Source organism: Abrus precatorius, unplaced genomic scaffold (genome assembly GCF_003935025.1).
Source record: "Abrus precatorius isolate BTA unplaced genomic scaffold, Abrus_2018 Scaffold8, whole genome shotgun sequence".
Taxonomy (NCBI): Eukaryota; Viridiplantae; Streptophyta; class Magnoliopsida; order Fabales; family Fabaceae; genus Abrus; species Abrus precatorius.
Genome location: NW_020874428.1, coordinates 4,550,143 through 4,563,650, shown reverse-complemented (window position 1 = coordinate 4,563,650; position 13,508 = coordinate 4,550,143). Strand labels below are relative to the sequence as shown.

At 28.4% G+C, this 13,508-nt stretch overlaps 1 protein-coding gene across 1 annotated transcript; it reads left to right on the top strand.

Annotated features, from left to right (window-relative positions):
* The first annotated feature begins 8,342 nt into the window (after positions 1-8,342).
* LOC113847828 (AP2-like ethylene-responsive transcription factor CRL5) lies at positions 8,343-11,910 on the top strand. Its single transcript, XM_027477121.1, has 9 exons — positions 8,343-8,549; positions 8,693-9,368; positions 9,570-9,652; positions 9,818-9,826; positions 9,926-10,014; positions 10,092-10,165; positions 10,432-10,482; positions 10,576-10,652; positions 11,036-11,910. Exons 1-9 carry the CDS (start codon positions 8,435-8,437, stop codon positions 11,719-11,721), a joined length of 1,860 nt encoding a protein of 619 aa, XP_027332922.1. The 5' UTR covers positions 8,343-8,434; the 3' UTR covers positions 11,722-11,910.
* The last annotated feature ends 1,598 nt before the right edge of the window (positions 11,911-13,508 follow it).

The window sequence follows — 13,508 nt, the reverse complement described above, 5'->3', positions numbered from 1 at the left end:
ACTAATAACTTTAAGAATAATTTTTGTTAAATATACTCTCATTCAATAACTTTTCATAAATATTAAATTTGGTTAAAACAATTATTAAATTAAAATTTCTTCTTGAATAATTTATATTTATAAAAATTACACAAGTAAAAAATTAATTAACGATTCAATGAGTAATTTTATTAAATATATAACATATTTTTAAAAATATAAATATATATTAATTATAAAAATATGCATAAATAAATATTTAAACTAAATTAGTAGATAGATCATTTAACTCTTGTATATGTTTTGACTTTGATGAGTATATTTTACATTTGTTCCAAGCTAGTTCTCTATATTAAATTTGAGTGACGATGTTTTTTATTTTGCTGATGATATTACTAAATTTGCTAATATGAAAGTAGACATTGAGTAGGATAATATTATGTATTTAAAAAAAATACATATTTTTTTGTCTCCATACTAATGCATAAAAGAAGCAAATATTTAAGGAAGAAAGAATTACAAAGTTTATCATCATCTATTAACAAATTTTAGAGAAAATATTGTGAAATTATTAAAGAACGTTCATCTAGAAATCATTGAAATAGACAAAGATTATTGATTTTTTTTAGGAGTATTTTGAAGAACAAGGACTAAATTGCTTACTGTTAAAGAAAAACTCACAACAATGACTTCATTAATACTAACAACAATGACAAAAGTGATGAAAGTGAGTGAACCGAGAGCGTCGAAAATCATAGTCATGGCATAGCACCTCCATGCACGATGATGCTAATAAGAACATAGTTTAAAGGCATGGGCATCTAAAATACATCCCAAAAAAATAAAAAAACAACCCTAATCTCCAAAACAATGATAAGGAAGATTGAGGCAACAATAATTGATGACATGAATCCTACAAAGCATGTTGAAGTTGTTAGTGAGCCACAAGAATACACCCTGGTGAAGGCATAGAGCAGAAAAAGGAAGGGAATAAAGAAGAGGAAGAGCAAGTTGCAGACGGAAGCAGGGGAAGTGAAAACAAAAGAATAATAAGAAACAATGTTAAAAAGAAAAGTTGAATGAAGATGAAACTATCATATTGAACCTCTCATTTGTTCTTGTTTTTCCTTAAAGTAAAAAAGCAAAGGAGAAAAAAAGTTAAAGATCAAAAGATAATATGCTAAGTTGTTAATTTTTACAACGGTGATGAAAGTTGAATGAAGATGGAAAGAACATAAATGATGATGTTTGAAACTCTAAATCTACAAAAGATAATAAGAAACAATGTTAAAAAGAAAAGTTGAATGAAGATGAAACTATCATATTGAACCTCTCATTTGTTCTTGTTTTTCCTTAAAGTAAAAAAGCAAGGGAGAGAAAAAGTTAAAGATCAAAAGATAATATGCTAAGTTGTTAATTTTTACAACGGTGATGAAAGTTGAATGAAGATGGAAAGAACATAAATAATGATGTTTGAAACTCTAAATCTACAAATTTAATTTTAATTTAAAAATTTAATTTACCCTTGTTATATGGCAAACATGAATGTCATTTAGTTAATAAGTTAATACTAATATTGTCGGTATTAAGTAAGATTAAAATGTTACTAGTAGTAATTATATATTTAAAAAAGATTAATTTAAAATAAATGAAAAATATAAGATACTTTTATTTATATATATATATATATATATATATATATATATAAAGTTGAAGCGAATACAAAAATTAAAACTAATATGAATTATAATTTCATACGAAAATTTTAATAAAGTTTAATATTTATAAATATTATTAACAAAATATTTTAAATAAAATTTCTCTTAAAATAACTTAATCTCTCATAATAATAATTGTTAATGTTAATTTCAAATAATTTAAAGGTTTAAATAATGTTTTGATCTCTGTACTTGACTCAAATTTATAAATTAATTCTTATGTATAAAAAATTTATAAATTAGTCCTCATATGTATATATATTTTTTATTTATTCTTTGTCGTTATATTTAAAGTAAATGATTTTAAATAAGTAAATGACTAAATTGAAAATAAATATTGTTTGGGGACTAATTTACAAATTTTTTACATATAAGGATTAACTTATAAATCTAAGTCAAAAATATTTTTGTAAATTTGTCATACACCTTTGATTTATATCTTAATTTTGATGGTGTTGAATGAGTGGATAAAGACGTAAATAAAAGCATTGATAATTCTGTTGCTAGTAACATCGATGATAGTGGAGGATAAAGAAGCTTTTGATAAGGGATTGAGGTTTGGGGTAAGTGGGTGTCAATGTGAGTGTAGGTGAAAATGAGGGTAAAGATAGTGAAGTGGTTGAGAAGAAAAAATAATTAAGTGAAGATTGTTAAAAGTTAATTGAATTTTGAGGATGAGACACTAAGAGAAAAAGAGACTCTAGTGTCCATTAAAGTTTATGCAAAGAAAAAAAAAAGAACAAAGATAATGGAATTAGAGGTTGAGGCGAAAAAAAATATGTGGATGAATAGGAAAATCAAGATCGTAAATTTATAAAAATATTTTTTACTTAAATTTACAAGTTAGTCCCTATATGTAAAAAATTTATAAATTAGTCATTATACTATATTTTTTTTTCAATATAATCTCTTACTTTTTAACGTAATTTAAGTTAAACTTAACGATAGAAACTAAATTGAAAATAAATATATTTATAAAGATTGATTTATAAATTTTTTATATAAAAAAATTAACTTATAAATTCAAGTGAAATATAAAGATTAAATTATTATTTACACCTAATTTAAATAACGTAATTGTTACATATTACTACATTTGCATTTGCCCTTGCTCAAATAGTTATTGAGTTTGAAGTTAACTTATACATATCAATCCCCTCATTTGGGCAAACAAATTAATGAACAGCTCAAAACTTCAAAAGCATTAGACCATCGTCACTCTCGAGTCTGTTTTACCACTTTGATCTTAGTTTGTATGCAACTCGTGCTGAGAGAGCATATATATATATATATACTTGGGAGGAAAAGAATAAAAAATTAATAAAATATAGTGTTTTAGGACAAATTACAAAAATATAGATTTTTTTTTTTAAAAATTGACAGTAGCAATTTTAAAAAAAATTGACACGGACATTTTTTTAGTATTTTTAAAAATTATTTTTTTGAAATCAACATTGATACTTTTTAATTTTTTTTATCATTGACGAATTTTGACTTTTTATAATTTTTCATATATTTTTAATAAAAAATATAACTTAATATTTTTTTGTTGTATTGTCAGAACCAACGACAAATATTATTTGAATCTTATATTTGTACAATTTTTTCAAAAATATTATATTTTATTATATTTTTTTTCAAATTTTATATTTAAAAAATTAAACTTTTTCGATTACTTTGATATAAATTTAGTAGATTTCTTTTGAACCGTTTCCATAAACATTATCCTTAAAAAAATGTGGAAAGAAGGACATCTAGATTCCACATATGCGATTTATATGAAGAGGAATTGTTTAATTGAGATAAGAGAAATATTTAGAGTAAAAATGCATTATCGTCATAAAGTCTGTTTTTGGGACCCTTTTGATCATCATTTCTGGAATATTTCAAGCTTATCAAAGACCCACTTTCCTCTTTTTGTCTGGAGGCAGTTGTTGACTATACACAAAGAGACACTCGAAAAAGTAAAGGGTCTTAGCAGTTATTTTTATCATTTTCTTGTATACATGTTAATATATCATTTTACCACAGGAATTGCTGAGTTGGGCTCTCTAAGAGAGTGGCTAGTTCCTCAAACTATTGTACAAAGCTGAACTAATGCAATTTTGTCTATCTAGTAATTGATCTTATGTACCATACATTACATCATATATTGTGATTGCTTTTTTGATGATTAAAATATTAGTTTTATTTTTTTAATGAAGATTAGGTGACTTGAACCCGTTGGCTATGTAATCTTCATGGGTTAGCTAACAGCACTTTGATATACAACTTATTCATTTTGAAAAATACTTGCGTAAATCTTGTGGATGACAATTAAACTAGTAACCTCAGCAATAATACAAATAGATATAATACTATTTTTACCATAAATTCTACTTAAGAAACATGATAAAAGTTAAAAAAATATTTAAAATCAATGTAAAAATAACATTAATATTCAAATAATAGACTAACAGCAACTACTATAGTATATTTATTTATTTATTATTATTATACACTTAGACTATTTTAATGTAATTTTGTATTAAGTTACTTATTTAAATTCTTAAGACTTTGTTTGTAAGTTTATAAGAGGATGAAGTTAATATCGAGAAAGGAAGATAATGAAGTGTTTAATTATATAAATGATATTATTATATTTTTTATTTTTTATTTTTATAAAAATAAAAAATAAGTATTTTTCTTTCTCAAAAAATTAATATTTTTATTTTTATAATTTTTTTAAAAAAATCTCACTTAAAAAATTAATATAAAATAGTATAAGAGAGTGAGAGAGAAAAAAAACTTCCAAATTAGAGAATTCAAAAAATTAGGCAGAACTTTGGAGGGTTCTCCAAAACCTTTCCATCTTAATTAAATAATTCGTAAACAATGTTAACTCTTCCTAATTCCTTCCTTCCTCTTCCCTTCTAAATTCAACTCTTAAACACAGTCTTAAAATTTAATGCCTGCATATTTCATTTGTTTCTTCCATGGTGAAACATTTTTTAACTTTAAAAATAGATACATTTTTTTATATTTTTTTACAATGAATACATTTTTAGTGCATGTTTTTGTTTGCTTTTCTTAAGAAAGTAGTATTTTTTTAAAAGTCTCCAGAAATATATTTCATTTGTAAATGATTTGTCATTTTGTTATTATAAATATTTGATATAAAAAATATAAATATATACTAATAATAAAATATATTATACTAAATATAGAATATTAGCCTGCAAAATAAATTTCTTACAATTATTTTATTGGTATCAATTTGTAAAATTAATATAAACAATTTAATTTTTTATCAATCAAAATTTATACAAATGAAGATAAGCCTAATAATAAGCTGTTAATAAATGTACTTTTTTTTTTCAATGAGTTCCCTCAATAAATGATTAAAACCAATTACTCTTTAAAAAGATTTAAACCAATTGCATAATTAGTATATTCAAATGTGTTAGTTCTCTGTTGTCCAAAATAATTTTTTATTTTTTATTCAAAAATAATTTTTATAATTTTTTTATTTAATAATAATAATAATAATAATCATTGTTGTTACATATAAAAACACTAAATATGCAAAAAAATTTAAAAATTTAAGCTATACAACTTATCATGCTATAATTTGTATTATTTTTAAAGTTATGGTGTTGCAACTTAAATGAGTTATCTTATATAATTAAGAAAAGGTACCAAAAATGTTTTATAAACCACGAATTTATTTTAAATTTTGGTTCACATATATTTCTATCAATTCAATAAGTTGCAGTAAATTTTAATCTTTCTGAAACATGTTTCTCTCTCTGTACCATTATGTATATTTTTTTATAATATTGGATTACAAGAGGTATTTTCTTTATACTGGGAATGTAAATTTGTATTTAGTCATATTTTCTTTGTTGGAATTTACACAAAACAGAAATCAGAACTGAGAAGGATGAATTAGCATTAAAATTATTGTAAATATGTTTTAATTATATTTAATATATCTCAGAATGAGTTTGATTAACATTAATGTTACTCAACTTAAAATTAATGATGGTTATGATAAATTGATTGTAAAACGTGTTATTAGAAAACAAGTTTTAAATCCAGCTAAAAAAATTCCATTTTCTGTGTGCTGTACGAAAAGGTTGCAAAATGATAATTACAATTATTTTGAAATATATAACAAAAAGCTTGGTAGTTTGCACAAGAAAGTACACACACCCTTCTCAACGCACGTGTCTTCATGCAACAGTTTTATTAATTACTCAATCAAAATTAATTTGTGGCCATATGATGCATATTCCATCATTAATACACGTGTTTATATATTTGGCAAAAAAGGTTATATACAGATAATATGAATTTAAAAATAAAAGTGGTAGCTAATTTTTGAAAACAAATAATATCTTTAAAACAGTTTCTTATATGGTTAAAAATAAATGAATATTTAATTAAAATAAGATAAATTAATCAGACATTAAATTTATAATTAATTGTGAATAAAGAAAAATATGTATAAGATGAAATTTGTTTTAAAAGATTTATAATTAATTATATTAATTTTTAAATTATAAAAATGTATCAACTTAATCATCTTATAAATTTAAACTAATGGCAGCCAATAAACTTAAATTAATTAAAAATAAATATATTTGTTATTTTTAAAAATGTTTTTTAGGATTAAAATGATTAATACTGAATATTTTACATTATATGCGAGTGTATGAAAAGTTAAAGAGGATAAATTAAGAGAAAAAATAAAAAAAATAAAAAAAATTATACAACTTTTATTATTTATTTAAAAAAAGAAGGAATTTTAAGATTCAAATAATATTAATTCTATCCTCATAGAGGGAAAATAAGGGGATGAGATTTCTTCTTCATTTTTATCCAAATAAATAAATTTTTATAATATTAATAAATGATAAATAAATTTTTACTTTAAAAAATACATTAAGAAATTTAAATTTTTTTATTTGACATAAAATTTTATTTTTTTCTTAAAAAATTATTTATCTAAAGAAATAAAATCAGTTTTTTTATTTATTTAAATATTTTGTACTTCATTTTATTTATTTGTTTTTATTTCTCACTTCTTTTCTTGCTTAAATAAATTATAATCTTCTATTTGTATTAGAAGTTTTTATATTTATATATAATATTTAAAATTAATATATACTAAAATATGAATTTTTAGAAAAATATAAAAATATGAAAACTCAAAAATTGCTATTATATAGATACAGAAATATAAAAGTAAAATAACTAAAATTTATGAAATAATTAAAATACTAAAAAATGACGTTGATCATTTTTTTAAAATTATTAAAAAATTAAAAAATACAAAAATCTTTAATATTTTCAAAATAATTATAAAAAGTTTTTTGGAAATATTAAAAATTGCTATGGGTGATTTTTTATTTATAAAAATATTATATTTTAGTATTGTGATTTTTCCCATTAAAAAAAGGTTAGAAGAATGAAAAAAAAAACTTAAAATTAAAAAGTTAAAGAGTAAAATTTTAATTTTTGATTTTTAGGTTTGTTTTAAGAACAAAATAATGTTTTATTCAAGTATGTAGGCAAATATCATATTCTAACTTTGTTTTAGAAAAAAGAGATGCTTTAAAACTTTGCAGTATGCAGGTGGCACAGAATGGGTGTACTGTATGAAGTGACTGGATGGGCAGATATGTCCTGCCCGTCAAATCTATGGCCCCCTGCACTGCGCACTGCATTGCAACGTTGTCACTGTAAAATTTTAAATAAATAAATAAACAAAATATTTTTATTAAGAATATATTTTGCAGGCATTAATAATATGTTTTTAGTCGAAAAGAAGAAGTAATATAATATAGAAACATATGTTTATATTTGAATGTACATTAATCATAATTTAAGTATATGAATTATAACTATTTTTATTTTGCTTACTGAAATCTGAATCTTCTCCAAGTCCAATTCCCTCTAAATATTGATCACCGTTTGCCCACTAGATTCACCTACTAGCATTCAAGTTCTGAGGAACTGTCCATAAAAAGTTTCTCTCACCATTACCATTTTCGGCTCTTTCTTCTTATCCACTTTGATATTTGGTCCTGGGTTTAATATAGGGTTTAAGTGGGGGCACCGATTTAATTCTCTTTTTCTTTAAAAAAAAAAAGAAAATAATAAGAGAGAAGGCAAAAGACGTGATCTTTCTCATTCTCATTCTCATATATAACATACACACTCACAGATCCCTATGGAATGAAGTGGGTGCTCCCAGCATCACTTGCTTATAACTTATTCTTTCTGCTTAGTTTAAAGAGACCATTTTTGTTGGCTCGAGTGAAGAGAGAGTTTGTTTGAGAAGCTTATGCGAAGTGAAAATTTTTTTGTAGCTAAACAACAAAAGACCAAGTATATATTCATTCACATACGAAGAGATTTTCTTTGATATGATTTGCTTATTTGCCATCTAATGATTGAGTTGCCTAGCTGAAGCCTGAAGTAGCAAGTTAAAACCTTTTTCAAATAATTAAGGTGATAAGGGGAAAAAAAGTAGGAAGATGAAGTCCATGAATGATAGCAACACCGATGATGATGGGAACAATCATAACTGGTTGGGGTTCTCTCTCTCACCCCACATGAAAATGGATGTTGTTGTTTCTTCTGGCCCTCCCCATCATCACTATTATCATCACTCTCAGCCTTCTGCTGCACCTTCTAACATTGTTCCCACTAACTTCTATGTGTCACCTTCGCACCTAAACACCTCTGGAATGTGCTTTGGTGTTGGGGAGAACAGTGCTTTTCACTCTCCTTTGGCCATGATGCCACTTAAGTCTGATGGGTCACTTTGCATAATGGAAGCTCTTAGCAGGTCACAAACCCAAGGTTGGTCTTTGTCTTGGTCTTAAGTTAATCTCTTATATACATATATGCATTCAAAAGTTATCTACTTTTACTTGTTCTTATTTTGTAGTATGTGATTTGCAATTATATGGCTGTTTAAAAGTCTTGCTTGTTCTCTATTGAAGTTATGGTGCCAACTTCTTCTCCAAAACTTGAGGACTTTCTTGGTGGTGCAACTATGGGAGCTCAAGATTATGGAGGCCATGAAAGAGAGGCAATGGCTCTAAGTCTCGATAGCATCTACTACAACAGTCAAAATATAGAACCTCAAGCCAACAGAGACCATTCTTCATCCTTGGACCTTCTTTCTGATCCCTTCAGGCATCAACAATCCCATCCATATTACTCAGGACTTGCGTGCCATGGCATATATCAGGCACCATTAGAGGAAGAAACCAAGCAATCCCATGTCACGGTTTGCAGCTCCCAAATGCCTCAAGTGGTGGAAGAAGGCATTGCTTGCTTCAAAAACTGGGTGCCCCCAAGAGAGTATTCTTCTTCTCTTGAGCAGCATCAAGTGAATAGTAGTACTCTGGGGGATAATGATCATGGTGCTTCTGGGTCAGTTGGTGTTGGCACAGTAGGTTGTGGGGACTTGCAGCCTTTAAGCTTATCTATGAGCCCTGGTTCTCAGTCAAGTTGTGTCACTGTTCCAACTCAGATCTCACCATCTGGAACTGACTCTGTGACTGTGGATGCCAAAAAGAGAGGACCTGCTAAGCTTGGTCAGAAGCAACCTGTGCATAGGAAATCCATTGACACATTTGGGCAAAGAACTTCTCAGTATAGAGGTGTGACAAGGTTAGTTACATAGTTCACTTCTTTTCCTTTATTTGAGTAATCTTTACCTTAGTGATTTTCATTACTTGATCCTCTCTTTTTTGAATTCCACTTTTTAACATTTTTGGAGTTTATTAAGTGTTCTACTTTTTGAGTTTTAATGTGTTGTTTGATTGTTTTATCAAGTCAATTTTGTAGTGACTCTTGGTTCTTGTGTACCAGGCATAGATGGACTGGTAGATATGAGGCGCATTTGTGGGATAACAGTTGCAAGAAGGAAGGGCAAACCAGGAAAGGAAGACAAGGTTAGTTACCAAAAGTTTGAGTCATGATGGATGATTTAACATTATTTGTTTAGAGGTTTTCTTGATTCTTGTTTCTGAGCTGTGTCCACTAACTCTCTCTCTCTCTCTCACCTGTCATTTGTTCACATTGTGGATGATCAATCAACAAAACGTTGCATGTGGCAGTTTATTTGGGTATGTCCTATAGTCTTTTCCAAAAGTTTTGTATTTTCAACCTTTTTCTTGCAATTTTGCTAATTTGATGAGTGGTCTTTTTTGGTTTGTGAACTCAAGGTGGTTATGATATGGAAGAGAAAGCTGCAAGAGCCTATGATCTTGCGGCTCTGAAGTATTGGGGACCCTCAACGCACATAAACTTCCCGGTATGTTTCAATTCAGTGGCATTTCTTGCTCGCAATCTTGTACTCCTTGGAGTCCCATTCTCTCTTCTTTTTGGCAGCTTGAGAACTACCAAGCTGAACTTGAAGAAATGAAGAACATGAGCAGGCAGGAATACGTGGCACACTTAAGAAGGTATTGTTATGATTTTTAATATATGTTTTATTGAATAATAGGTATTGTTATGATTTTTAATATATGTTTTATTGAATAATGTTGATATTGATAGTATTAAATAGTATAATCTTAAATAAAAATTATTATTTAATAATATTTTATGATGTACTTTAAAGCACACTAAAATAATTGTTATTATTATTATTATTATGTTGCTAAAGGCTATCATTTATTTATTCATGCTTAATGATGATGAATTGATGAAGTTGGTGATTACTTTGCAGAAAGAGTAGTGGGTTTTCAAGGGGTGCCTCAATGTATAGAGGGGTGACAAGGTTCATGCAGTCTCGTGCCTCTTTTTCTTGTTAGTTATAGAATAGAAACATTTGTGTTAATTAGTGTTGAATGAACTTTTAAATGTAATGCAGGCACCACCAACATGGCAGATGGCAAGCAAGGATAGGCAGAGTTGCAGGAAATAAAGACCTTTATCTAGGGACATTCAGTAAGTCATTTCAGATTCCTCGTACTTCATTATCAAATCCTTTTAAAGCAATATATCGGGGGAGCTTTAACATTCGAATTATGAACAAATATGCTAATGTGGATGAGGCGTTAGCATGCTTTAAGTTTTTTCTTAGGATTTGGTTGTTAATATTGTTATATGCCTTTGATGGCAATGCTTTTTATAAGGCTGACCATATAGCCACTTTGGACTGCAACAAGTCACTTTTTTTAAGGCTGTTCTCTGGAAAGATAGAAAAAGGATATCTAAAATATCTCGACAACAACAGCCTCGTGACTTAAAATTCAAAATTTTCGAAATACCCTTTTATTTTTATTAAAAAGAACTGATATAAATTTTTTTGGTACTTGAATTTATCTCAGGCACTCAAGAGGAAGCAGCTGAAGCATATGATGTAGCAGCAATCAAGTTTCGTGGGGTAAATGCAGTGACCAACTTCGACATATCTAGATACGATGTTGAAAGAATCATGGCCAGCAATACCTTGCTAGCTGGAGAATTGGCAAGAAGAAACAAGGAAAGTGAACCAAGAACCGAGGCCATAGAGTACAATGTTGTTTCAAGCCAACAAATTATAAGCAGGGAAGAAGTTGAAAATGTGAACAACAATGAAAACGGGTCATCTGATTGGAAGATGGGTTTGTATCAGTCTCCACAACAAGAGTCAAAGAGCTGTGACCAAAAATCCATGAAGTGTGGAAATTATAGAGGTTCTGCTTTCTCTGTGGCCCTACAAGATCTCATTGGGATTGACTCAGTAGGATCTAGCCAAGGCATGCTAGATGAGTCTACTAAGAGAGGGACTCATTTTTCAAACCCTTCCTCTCTGGTGACTAGTTTAAGCAGCTCAAGGGAAGGTAGCCCTGATAAAACGGGTCCCACATTGCTACTTCCAAAGCCTCCAATGGGATCAAAGATTGTTAACAGTAGTAGCTCCATTGCAAATGGGGTTAGTACTGTTAACTCTTGGTTTCCCTCTCAACTGAGGCCAGCTACTACTATCTCAATGTCTCACTTGCCAGTTTTTGCGGCTTGGAGTGATGCATAGGGTTTGAATATCTGTGTAATGTAGCCTCTAATATTTTGTCATGTGTTTAACATTTGCATGTGGAGGGGCAGAAGAGAAATAGTTGGTGAGGGAGAAAAATGAAAAGATGGGGTTTTAAAGGTTCAGAATATATGTAATTTTAAAAAGACATCAGTGCAGGAATTTTGGGTATTAATTAAGGGCATGTGGGGGCCAGTTATGTGTCATCTTTGTGTATCCTAGTGGAACAATACCTTTCTCAACTATAGCCTTTTGGCTCTATATTGAGATAGAGATGTGCAAATGGGAGGGAAAAGTGGTTAATTAAGAAGAGGACTAATGATTAAATCAGTGAAATGATGTTTGACAATATGGGAAGTGGCCCTTACATTATTGAATTTGCATTTTTTGGAGCTGCGCCTTTTCTAAGGTCCAGCTAAGTACAAAACCAACTCGATGTTTGCCAATAATGCAAAAGAGACCTCCCCTTATGATCACATTCCCTCGTTTTGTTGTCTCTGTGTTCCTCAATCTGCGTAACCACATCATTACATTAAACTTTCTTATCTTGAACTTTCCTCAAAGACAACAATGCTTCACTCCTCGTCATTCAAAAAGAAAAGGGGTTGTCGTAGATATTCTTGCACTAAAGTTTGTGGCCTCCTTATTTGTCATAATTAGTCAAGGACACCCTCCATAATTTTTCTTAAAGAAAAAAATAGGTTATGGGGTTAAAATTTTTTGTAACTTTACTACTCGTTCTATGACGAATCCAAATTCCAAAGGGACATTTTGGGACGCAAAAGCGGTTCAATGTCTTGGTGCGGATGATTTAGACCCTTAACCCAAACTTGAAAAATGTTAAGAAAATAATCATGAAAGTGTTTACACCTGAAAAGAAATATAAGAGAAAAAAAATATAAATATCACAAGTGATACGGTAGCTAGATATTAATATTATTTAGATGTTTATGAACTATACAGTTCACGATGCTATCGAGTGTGCTTGGTTTCCCACACGTGTGTGACCCTCGTGTTGTAGTGTTTGTGCTCGATTGCAATGTTCTGATTCTGGACCGTAACATAGGACGACAACGAGGAATTAGTGCCGGCAAAGCTGGAAATGGTTGCGCAACGATGTCGAGAATAGTTGCTTTTATGCATGGAATATACTAACGTGTTAGTATATAGTCCAAATAATTTGTAACATTGTTTGAGTTATTCAACAATGGATGAAAAGGACAGGTTATTGCGATTGATCAATAATGGGTGGTGAATGAGTAATCGGCTTGAGGAATCCAGCTGCCTTTTTTTCAACCCTAATTTTTCCATTTAGAAATACTGTAATCCTAATTAACCAATCTTTAATCTCTTTCTCCCTGTAGGCTCGGTGGTTTTCAGAGTATTGCCTGTGTAAGGGCCAAATCTCCTAATCTTTTGTTTGGATGTAATAAAAAGAAATAAGAAATTTTTTTTTTTATAAAATGATGTATTTAGATTAATTAATAAAAATAAGAAATAAAAACAAAGAATTTTTATCGATTTTATTTAGATCAGTAAAAAAATATTGTAATAAGAGAAGTGAATGAAGAAAAATTGGAGAGCAAAAACAAAACATAACGAAAATGAATTGCTACTTCACATGAAAAATTATGAATTCCGATGAATTAAGAATCAACCAATTAGAAAGTGTTTTTGTAAGTTAGAATTAAAAGTGAGAAAGTACAACTCACTGAATGAGAGTATATGTAATTCTTACATTATAAAACATTTTTGAAGAAAAATAAATGAGCTATCAATCCCAAACA

Excerpts from the sequence above, each read along its gene's own strand:
- LOC113847828 (XM_027477121.1), top strand. The coding sequence starts at position 8,435 with ATGTGCTTTGGTGTTGGGGAGAACAGTGCTTTTCACTCTCCTTTGGCC. Across the intron at positions 10,015-10,091 it reads CAACGCACATAAACTTCCCG|CTTGAGAACTACCAAGCTGA; the intron begins GTATGTTTCAAT and ends TCTTTTTGGCAG. Across the intron at positions 10,166-10,431 it reads TACGTGGCACACTTAAGAAG|AAAGAGTAGTGGGTTTTCAA; the intron begins GTATTGTTATGA and ends ATTACTTTGCAG.